An 11,244-nucleotide genomic window follows, 5' to 3' on the forward strand; every position below is an offset into this window, starting at 1 on the left:
GTGTGGGGCAAAATGCCCCACTTCAGGGAAGCTGCCATTTCCCCACGCCAAGGCAGAACTAGAGGAGGGGAGATGCTCTGGCCAGTAACCAGAGCATCTCCCAGGAGGATCAAGTCTGTGTGTCTGTCACCACACACTCCTGGGGCATCTGCCATGCTGCTGTTTTCCCTCAGTGTTTCTTTTTTGCTACTGGGATTTCCCAATAGCAAATGTTGCCCCCACACTGCAAATCTGCAGTGCAGGGCACATTTTAGTGTGCTAGGCAGGCAGTGTGTGGCGCCACAAAGAGGTCTGCACCACGTCTGGATCCAACCAGAAGAGTTAAGTGCTGGGGCCAGATTATGAAGGAGCAATGATGACTCCATATGTAAGATTAAACAGTTTTCTGTGCAAGAGCTAATTTTGCAAACTGCTCTAAAACTGCTTAACCCATCCAGTCCCATGAGCTGAATGAATGGTTCAGGTTTGGTCTACAGGCCAGATCTGGTGCATGGGATCAGTCCCTTGTACCATCCTGACCCCACACACTACATCCATTTGTGGACTGACCCCACCCACTGGGTGGACTGCACGCTCCAAATCTGGCCTGAGACTGGCCCCATACACTGGCCAGACCTTGTGTTCCAGATCTGGCTGCAGACCATCCCCGTATACTAGCCCAACCCAGCATGCACGGCCATGTTGTCCAGCCTGAGGGGTTCCCCATAGGTCCAGAAATGTTTTTTGGGGGGGGCCCATGGGCAGCATGTTGCTGTGACAATTGCCTAGACCTGCATCAATTACTGCTGCCACCGCTCCCCTTCTGCCAAATTACTGGACCCACTGGAAGCCCCATGGGGCACATTACACAGCTTCATGGGCCACATCTGGCCCACAGGCTGTAGGTTGAGCACCACTGCTCCAAAATATGTATATTTAGGCTGATTGCCTAGAAAACTGCTGACCGGCAGCAGAGCCGCAGCTAATGCTGGTGATGGAAATCTAGGGTTATTGTATGGTATGTTTTGCCTAGAGAACTTCCCTAAGCAAAATCTGACCACTTGCTAGAAGAGTGTGAGCTGGATATTTTTTTTTTAACCGGAAAAAAGGATTTTCAGATAAACACAAATAAAAACATGAAACTTCTTGGTTCCCATTTAGCTGCTAATACATGAATTTGAGGAGCAAAGCAATAACATTTCAGTGCTCAGCTTGGCCTGTGTGTTTGTTTATCTGTTTGTGTAAATAGAGAGCCCACACACATGGAAAAGATTTGGCAGGCCTTGAAAGGAGAAGCACATCCGGCTGAGTCCTCCATTATTGCCAAGACATGCACTGTGCGTTAGAAGAGGGGGCACTGCTTCCCTTCACACTTACCCACTCCTGGGATCACTGGTGCAAATTGGTGCCAACCTGTTAAGTTAGAGCAGCCCAAGAGGGCTGCTGCAATATCAGGTAACTAGCCTCACATAAGGAAGCTCAGGCCATGCCCCCTGCACTAGTAGATTGGTAACAGGAGAGCCCTGACTCTGTGCCATCATTTTCCAAGGCCAGCCACACCAGCTTTATAGTGCTTTGGGCTAGAGTTGCAGCACCCAACAGCTGAACCACAGGGCTGTTATTTTTTTGGCAATGTAGAAAGCACACTATCTACCCTTGCTTCCCAGTGCATTCAGTACAGTGCATTTCCCAGACTGGAATCCAGAACCCAGAGTGAGGCCTCCAGGTTCCCCATGCAGGACATGGGGAGAGAGAGTTGCATCAGAAGGGTGATCCCGAAATTGCCCTCTGAGCAGGGAGCTGCCTAAAGTCTGGCCAGCGGGAAAGCAAAACACAGGGCTGTGTCTTTTCACTTGTTTCTACCACAGTAGCATCAGGTCCCAGCGAGGAGGGGCCCCCACGCACCCCTCCAACACCCACTGACACTCTCTAAATCTGAACCCTGCACCCTAGTTTGCAGTGAAGCCATATGGGGCTCATCCCCAGCCCCTGCTCACAGGCTTGCCAGAGACCAAGGGCTCAGGAGCAAGTGCAGAGGCACAAGTCCACAGCAGCTTCATGGATGTATTTCCAGGGTTGGAGTGTGCCTAAGGGTGCAGGTGGACAGGATGGGCTCAGCCTTGACTTTGCCAGCCCCTTCCACCCCCAAGGGTGGCCAACCTGCACCTACAAGTAGCACAGACAACCTCTGTGTGTGGCACGTGGCAGATCAGGGGGGAAAGGCGGCATAGCGACAGAAAGGGAGGAAAGCAGAGTGGCAGATCGGGCAGGGAGCATAGGGCACGGAGCAAAAAGCAGAGGAACAGATCAGGCAGGGGAAAGGGAGCAGAGTGGGCACTCAAGGAGGAGGTGGGACTAATTTGTGGCATGTCTGCCAAAAAGGTTAGCTCCCACTACTGTAGACAAGCCTTTAAGTGTCACCCGTCTCCAGAGCTTAGATATTTGAGTGGAGGCTCCTGACGGGCAGCTCCATTCACCCAAGCCATTCTGCTCTGACTTTGCCACTTTAACCAGTAGAGTATATGCATCAAAGCAAAATGTTTCAATAATTTTCCCTAGATTTTGACCAAATTAACATGTCTGTGACATGTTTCAGTTTCATGAATTCAACATTTTGACAGAAAAATATTCCTTTAGAGACTTCTTGAACACTCTAGAAACAAAAATGACTGGCTGTTGGTAGCCCTAATGTTCTGGTCCTAGAAATGGGGGAGTACCAGAGACTCTGTGAGGAAATACGAGTAGCTGTGGTTTTTGTTATTTACTGTCATCATCATCATCAGGCCACTTTCCTGTTAACATCAATTTTACATGGGAAGCTCTCACATGCTATAGTGATGGGCAGAAGGATAAAACCAACAGCACAGATACAGACAGATTTAAGTCAAAACCAGAGTTATTGAGCTAAGAAATGCCCCACAGGAGCTGCATTATTTACCAGTGTGGTCTGTACGCCCCGTATATCAGGTCCTAAGCCTCTGCAGTTGGAAAGGTCTGCCTAGAGGCTAGCAAAGCTGATCCTTGCTAGCATGACATAGATCCAGGAAGCATGGCAGACTGGGTGGTAACAGCAAGCAGACAATGCACAGGAACCATCTGTTAATGTCATTGCAGCAGGAATTTCTACTCAGCCTGGTTGTTTTTCCACTATTAAAGCATCCCACACTATAACAGTCCTGGTGCATATAGCTGGGGCACTTGCCCAGCAAATTACAGCAGTTTCCATGAGATGTGAAGAGAGCTGTATATGCTGAGAGTTTTCCTGACACTGCCTGCAGAATTGCTCCTTCTGGGAGTTATTCACTAACTGCCAGTGGATCTGCTGGATGATCTCGCATGGCCTGATCCTGCCAGTGGCTGAGCATCTTCAGTTCCCAATCAGGGCAGTGGGACTAAGGGTTTCCAGCACTTCGAAGAGGCTCTGACCACCTTAAACCAAGAGAGTCAAACTTGTTTGCCTCCATGCGCCCAATCCAGTTTGTGAAGCTTCCCATGAGCTGGACCACCTGCAAGAGGTGGTGACATTAATCCCTGCAGCTGCCAGAATTAGGACATGAACACCACTGCCACTTGCCCCACATTTCCCTTGCTGCCAATCTTAGTCACTAAGGGCAATTAAAATCCCCCATTTTAGCAATGAATAAAGGGTAGGAAGGTGAGCAGCATTAACTCCCTGGGTTCTGGAGCCAGGCTGAAACAGGAGCTGGGGCATTAACACCACCGCTGCAGGGACTCCAGCAGCTGTGGTAACAAGCCCCCATGGGCCCACTGAAGTGGGTAGTCCAGCCCGCAAAAAGCCCTGTGGGCCAGATGTTTGACACCCTGCCTTCCAGGACAACCAGAAAGTGGGGTTGAACAATTCTTATAGTGTGCACCAGAAGAGGTTCTTGGGAACCTGGAGGGATGGACCCACCCTCAAGTCAAATGCTAAACCACTTCAAGGATAAATCCCACGATCACAATAGTATTAGCATGTCCTTAGCTAAGCAAGACCCACGTGCTGCCATGAAGCTTTCCATGATTGACCCCTTGCAGTTGCATCACCTGGACATTAACTGCTTGTACCAACATGGCTTTTAAACATTTATAAATGAATCATGTAATTCATTGAGAACTGTTTTATTTCTATTCCCACTAATTTCCAGACCCTGTTTACATTAATTTGCAAAGACAGTACATCTAGTGCCTGAGGATACGCACATATGAACAACTGACTTCAAAATACAAGGAGATGGGACTTCACTGTACATAAGCTGCTCTGCAAGAACTGCCAATGTGTACGCTCTGACCCAGCCATAAGTGGAATCTAAAGGAGGGGTAATTTCCCTTTCTTGTTGAAAGCCAGAGCTACAGCAGTTCAGTTTCTGTGTATTAGGGGTATGAAAGTGCACCTGGGTGATTATAGTGAAGCAGCTGATGCACAGTAAAGCCCCCTTTTATCCCCATAGTAAATTTTTCAGATGTCCAGATCTTTGGTAGGAACAAAGCTCTCTGACCATCTTCACCACTACTGAAATAAAGCTGCTTGCTCAACACCAATTAACCCAGGATTTTGTCCTGTAATATGTGTCCATGCCCATTTGGCCAGTTCACTGCAATAGAAGAGCCTATGATAAAGATGAGGGGGCAGGTGTTTGAATAGTAAACCCTAGCTTTTGGATCCTGCCTCCACCAGGAATAGACTAGCTAGTGCCACTTTTTGATGACGCTTTGTCTGTGATGGCCATAAGCAAAACACAGACTAGATTTCTGTTCACACATAGAAGCCTTACGTTTGGGTCTGAGTTTGGTCCCTGTGAGAGAATAGGAGTTTTAACACCCATTTCAGCGGGAACAGAGCATGCAAACTGTGTGCAACATGGGCTGCTTGGACTAAAGGACACTTACAGGAATACCTACCTTTTCCAAACACGTTGCCCAAGTTGTTCTTACAGCCTTCAGTAAGACAAACAGTAGATCATGTCTGGAGAACTGAGCAACGCAGCCTCTTCCAGCCCAGCTGCTCGCATGCCAGTAGCCTAAATGGGGCAGCAGGGGAAAACTCCAGCTCATTGCCCATCTGCCTGTAGTGCCTGTCTCATTAAGATAAGATGTATTCAGAAATTCTGAGTTGTACAAGTCCTGAGTAAGGCAGAAGACATGTAGGGGGTGAGATCTATGGTTAATACAGAGGTTCAGTCTTCAGTTTTGCCGTACCGTCTGTTCTAATGACCACACTTCAATGCTATTCATGAAGCCCCTGGAATAAAGCACTAATAGCAACGTTACCTTCTCAATGCCCAGGTCCAAAGACTTGTAGGTGCCTTAGCAGAATTCAGATAAACAAGTTATGGGCTATTACAAAAACAAGGCAACCTGCCCTGCTAAAACAGAGCCCTGCACTGTTAAAACATTCACACTCTGAAAGGAATAGCTCATTTTCTCCAGTGCTTTCTGGGCTGATGTGTGTCCATGTTTCCAGTGAAGAGAAGAACTCCCAGTTTACATTTCCTGCCTGAGGCTGAGTCGTGCTGGCCGAAGACCATGCTGAAGTACAGACTGTTTGTTAAATGTACAGTGACCAGCGAGCCTGGTTTAGCAGCCTTACCTAAAGAGAAATGCTGCCTTGTGCAATCAGGCAGAGAAAGGCAAGGCCTGTGCTTGGATATTTGGGGACCGAGGCTTTTCAGGGCTGGGTCTGCTACAGAGTGGATGGAAGACTCAGTGGATTTACAAGACCACAAAGTAAAAGAAAGAAATATTATTCCACCTCATGGTGGGTGTGTTTTGGGGTTTTTTGTGCCAGGCTCCAAAGCAGCAGCAATAATTCAGCCCTTACAGAGAGATGAAAATCAGCTGTTCCTTTCCAAGGGTTCCTGGAACCAAGAATGCGACAAGCCCTGTCAGGCAGTACTGAAGGCAGCCCATTATTTGTCATCATTATTTAGTAATATGCTATAAGCCTATAATATGCTACAAGGCACAGGTAGGCAACCCCCAGTGCAGGTGCCAGAGTGTTGCACACAAAGGCATTTGGCTTAGCATGCCCGCCTGGGGGCAGGCAACAGGGAAAGGGCCAAGGCTGCACTGCCACAACAAGGATCAGGCCCCTCACAGTTCCCTCGCCATCTGCCCTTGGCATGCCAACATCTTACAAGTCAAGGTTGCGGGTGTTTTTGGCGCTGTCCAAAACCATTGCTGACCCCTGCTATAAGGCTGTATGCAACCCTCTTAAGTACTTTGGTCAATACACACAGGCATCACTTGGCATCTGGATACATCTTTCCAGCTGTTAAAGTCTGGCCCAATGTTCCCAAAGACATGGCCTCTAGGGATGTCCTGGGGTTGCATACTTATAGCAACCACTGCTGCTAACATCAGACAGCCACCTGGAAATACAATCCCCACCACCACCTGGCAGCAGATGAAGGATGCCTGCCACACCTCTGTAGTGAAGGATCTAGTCTTAGGTGCTGTCTGAAGAATCTTCCCAAGCTTTGAAGGGCAGGAAATGTGGACTCAGGATACTCCAGAGCAGGGCCTCTGCTCAGCAAGGATGTCCTACAGAATCCCAAGCCAATGCCAGATGGGAGCAAGCCTTCAGAAGACCTTTGCATTTATCATCATCATCACTGATGGCACAAATCCCTGTCCAATCTCCCCCACAACACTTCCACCCCCTAGAACCTCGGCATCTATCTGTGCCTAAACTGTTTTTGTGATTCTGGTTCATAGCATAATATTAAATAATTATGACAAATAATGTGCTACCTTCAGTACTGCCTGACAGGGTTTGTGGCTTTCTTGGTTTCAGGAACAGCTGATTTTCATCTCTCTGTAAGGGCCGAAATATTGCTGCTGCTTTGGAGCCTGGCAAGAAAACACCCACCGTGGGGTGGAATAATATTTCTTTTTTTTTCACTTTGTGGTCTTGTAAATCCACTGAGTCTTCCATCCACTGTCACAGACCCAGCCATGCAAAGCCTCGGTCCCCAAATATCCAAACACAGGCCTTGCCTTTCTCTGCCTGATCCCACAGGGTGGCATTTCTCTTCTAGGTAATGTTGCTAAAACAGACTTCTAAGTTACTGTGTATTTAGCAAGTGGTGCCTACTGCAAGTCGGTCTTCAGTGAGCACAACTCAGCCCCAGGCAGAAAGTGTAAATTGGGAGGTTCTCTCTTTACTGGAAATGTAGACACACATCAGCCTGGGAAATGGAGAAAATGAGCTCTCTCTCAAGAACAGTAATAAAAGAACATTGCATAGGTCCCAGTCATGGAACAAAACCCCATATGTGGAGCCAGGCATTATACAAACAGGGCATGTCTACACATCAATATTAATGCAACACAAACTCTGGCACAGTTCGCACCAGAATTTATTGCAACCAGGCGCAGCTTTTTACACTTGCATCCAGGACCACAGTATGATAAGCCAGGGCAGCACAGCCCTGGCTGCCAGGGGGCCCCGGGGGTCAGCCTGTCAGCCCGTGGCTGCTCCTGCCTAGCTCAGCATGCTGTGGAGGGGCTGGCCAGGGCATGAGGGTGCTACAGCATGGAGTTATCTGGCAGGCAGCCCCACGCTGTAGCACCCTCATGCCCCAGCCAGCCCCAGTCACTGTCTTCATGGGCATTGCGGCAGAGTAAATAACTCCACCATAGATTAGTACTTGTATCAGGCAGTACTGTTCTACGGCAGAGTTAATTAGCTTACTCCAGTCTAACAGCGCTGCTTGTGTAGACCAGTGATGTTTTATTGCAGAGCCAATTAAGCAACTATGCAGTAAGCATCTTGTGTAAATGCACCAGCATGCAACAACAATATGGTTCCTACTAAAAAGAGCTTGTATTCTTGGAAAGCATCTTCAGACTTCATTCTGTAATCAGAAAGGCCAGGGACATCCTTTGATTAAAAAGAAAAGCCATGCTGGGAATTTTCTCATAACCACGTGTTTCTGCAATCTGGGACTTTTTAATTAAAAACATCAAATATCATGAGATACATGTTAAAATCAAGAGGGTGAGCCACACTGCATTTCCCACAGCCTTCGCAACACACCCTTTTCTGCCCAGTAGCAATTACAAGATGCAAACAAGACAGTGACATCTCTCTTAACTCTGTATAATAGCCAGGCTGGTCTGGCAGACATGGGCAGCAGAAAAGATCTTGGCACTAATTTGGCAGTAATTGCTCTTACTGCTTCCCTGCAATGCTCTGTTTTGAGCCACAATTCCTGTTTTCTTTTCCTTCCTAGATGACCTAGACATAGATGACTTCCAGCTGGAGCTTGAGGAGTCAAAGCTGCACCCCACTATTCAGTGCACCCCCAGCCCTGGTGAGTAGCGGGCCCAGGAGAAAACCCTTATCTACATACACACACACACACACACACACACACAAGATATTCAGGCCCTGCTAAGCTGGCTGTCTACCATGCCCCCTGCCGCTGGGCTCCTGCCAGTCTCCATACACATAAATCAAAAGCCAGGCTTAGTGCTGGTCAAATGTGGACAGGAATGGCTGAAGGGTTTCCTCTCTCCATGGTTGAGGTGGATCAGCTGCCCTCCCTGGAAAAGAAGATCATGGTAGCCTTCTCCTCCTACTGCCCTCCATCCTTCCCAGGGGAGGACTGCATCAATTCCCATGCCCAGGAAGGCAAAGGGCAGCTGGATTTGGCCTATCACAGACTAGCACAGGAGGCTGCATGCCAGTCTACCTAGCCTGATGCCACACAAATCAGGGTTCACCAAAACACCTGCATGTGTGGGTTGCTCTGCAAAGGCTGATCTGATACTAGAGATCAAGCCAAATTGTGCTGCACAGTGTGGGGACATTTTAAATTGATCCCCAATGATAGGGCAAGGTGGGAGATGCCTATGAAAGCTAGGATCATAGAAAGTTAGGGTTGGAAGGGACCTCAGGAGGTCATCTAGTCTAACCCTATGCTCAAAGCAGAACCATTCCCAATTGGATCATCCCCGCCAAAGATTTGTCTAGCCGGATTTTAAAAGCCTCCAAGGATGAAGTTTCCACCACCTGTCTGGGTAACTTGTTCCAGTGCTTTACTACCCTCCTAGTGAGAAAATTCTTCCTAATATCTAACCTAAACTTCCCTTGCTGCAACCTGAGACCACTGCTCCTTATTTTGTCATCTGCCACCACTGAGAACAGTCCAGCTCCATCATCTTTTGATCCTGAAAGACAGGTGCATTGGCACCAGCAGGTCAGGCAATAGAATCCCCAGCTCTCCCAGGGTGCCGGGCAATCTCCTAAACAATGCATCAGACTGGTCATGCCTACACATCCCTATTAACACTCAGCAATAAGTTCTAGAGCAATAAGTTCTAGAACTTACTGCTGCCAGATGTGTGTCTACACCTGCAGCACGTTTGGCTGGGTCGCAGCAGCCTGGCTGACAGGGGGCCTGGGGAGGGTCAGCCTGCAAGCCTGGGGCTGCTCCAACCAGGCTCAACGTACTGCAGAGGGGCTGGGTGGGACGCAAGGGTGCTTCAACGAGAGGCTACCCAGCAGGCTGCCCTGCAGTGAAGCACTCTTGTGCCCCAAATGCTATGGAGTTTTAGTTTCATGCACCCTAATAGGGGTGAATGTGTAGACACTGAGACATTTACTGGGCAGTTAATTGGGCAACTGCGCAGTAAATGTCTCATGTAGACACATCCATTGGCTCCCAGTTTTGTCCCTGCCACAGACTTTCTGTGCCATCTTGAGCAAATGAAGCCAAAGACTGAGAACAGTCAGCCGCCCATCTTCATGTAGCCCTGGGGTAACTGGAAAGACAGTAGCTTGTTTTCTGCCTTTTCCTTCACTGTTACAGCTGCAGAGTCTATGGGAGCCAGTGAGCTCATAGGTTGAAAGTTTCAGATTCCTGCCCATAGCCCCATGTACAGAGGTGCTGGATGTCTCTGGGGAAAGACAAAAACAAATGCAACATCATTCACAGCCCCCTTGTTGGAGAACAGGGCTTCTGCATGCCTTTGCAGCTGTTTTGAGGTGTTTGGGGGAGCACGAGGAGCTGCATATCTTCTCTTATGTCTCCCTCTCTTCTCTTACGTCTCTCATTTTATCAAGCGAATGTTAAGCATAAGGTGCATTGTGACAGCTTCAAAAGAGGGGTGGAGAAAAGACTGTGCAATGTCTCACCAACAACCTGCCACTTTGATGGCAAACAGAAGGCACCAACTCTTTCTTGGTGAGAGGGGCTAAAACGGGTGGGCAAAATAGCAGATCCAGCCAGCAACGGACTCCACTTCCCAGCAGCCCCTGCCTGCATGGCTGGGTCTGGTCTCCATGGAGACCCCAGATGTGATAGCACAGGGCTGGGGTTGCCATGGAGATTGGCCCCAGCTGTGCTGGCAGGGTGCACGGCAGGACAGGTTGCTGCTCCAAAGCCACTGGGATCTTGAAGCTGGGGCAGCTTGGTCAGGGCCAGGGCAGAGCTATGATCTGCTACCTGCAGGCTTCGTGCAGGCACCAGATTGCTGCTCTGCCCTGGCTCCTTGCAGTGGAGACAGCGTGGTCCTGAGCTGGGGCACAGCCATAATCTGCTGCCTGCACACCCCTGCCTGGAGTGTGCAGGCATCAGATCGCAGCTGTTCCCTGGCCCCAGACCAAGCTGCCCCTGCCACAAGATCCCAGTGGCTCCAGAGCAACCCCCTGCCCTGCTAGCATGGCTGGAGCTGGTCTCCATGGCAACCCCAGCCTTGTGCTATTACAGTGCAGCAGCTGGGGTCTCCGTGGAGACTGGTCCCAGCCATGCAGGCAGGGGCTGCTGAGAAATGGGGTCCACTGCCAGGCAGATCTGGCCTGCAAGCCGGACTTTGTCCACCCTTGGGCTAGACCCTGAGCCTCCCGTTTCCTGGAAAGTAACTTAACCACTTAGCTAGAAGGTAGTAGGCTCTGACTGACCCCTACCTGCTAGCCAAGGTTTTCCTTCATCTCAAATTTTGGGATTCACCCAGCTTTAACATGCGTACCTGGTTGATTCTGTTTCTTTTCAGCAGTTGATTGCCTAGTGCACAGCCTTACCGGGCAGGCTCAAATGGCTAGTGTGGCCACTGCTGAATCCCAGACTATGCATAAGTACCAGAAACTGTGGTTATACAGCTGCGTACCTGCCAGTAAGGCACAGAAAGGGTAAACAGGATCTGGCCCTTGGTGGCCAGAACAATAAACTTGGACTCAGGAGACCTGGGTTCTCTTCCTAGTTCTGCTGTTGAGTGACTTGGGGGAGGTCACTTCCCCCGCTCTGTGCCTCAGTGACCCAA

General features: G+C 49.3%; 1 protein-coding gene across 1 annotated transcript in view; it reads left to right on the forward strand.

The window, feature by feature from the left end:
• Window positions 1-11,244, forward strand: part of LGR6 (leucine rich repeat containing G protein-coupled receptor 6) — a 214,234-nt gene that overhangs the window by 196,324 nt on the left and 6,666 nt on the right. The window contains exon 17 of the mRNA XM_014609405.3: window positions 8,214-8,294. Coding sequence (XP_014464891.3) covers window positions 8,214-8,294 — 81 coding nt within the window. The remainder of the gene's footprint in view (window positions 1-8,213; window positions 8,295-11,244) is intronic.

The sequence above is a fragment of the Alligator mississippiensis genome, chromosome 14 (genome assembly GCF_030867095.1).
Source record: "Alligator mississippiensis isolate rAllMis1 chromosome 14, rAllMis1, whole genome shotgun sequence".
In the NCBI taxonomy this organism is placed as follows: Eukaryota; Metazoa; Chordata; order Crocodylia; family Alligatoridae; genus Alligator; species Alligator mississippiensis.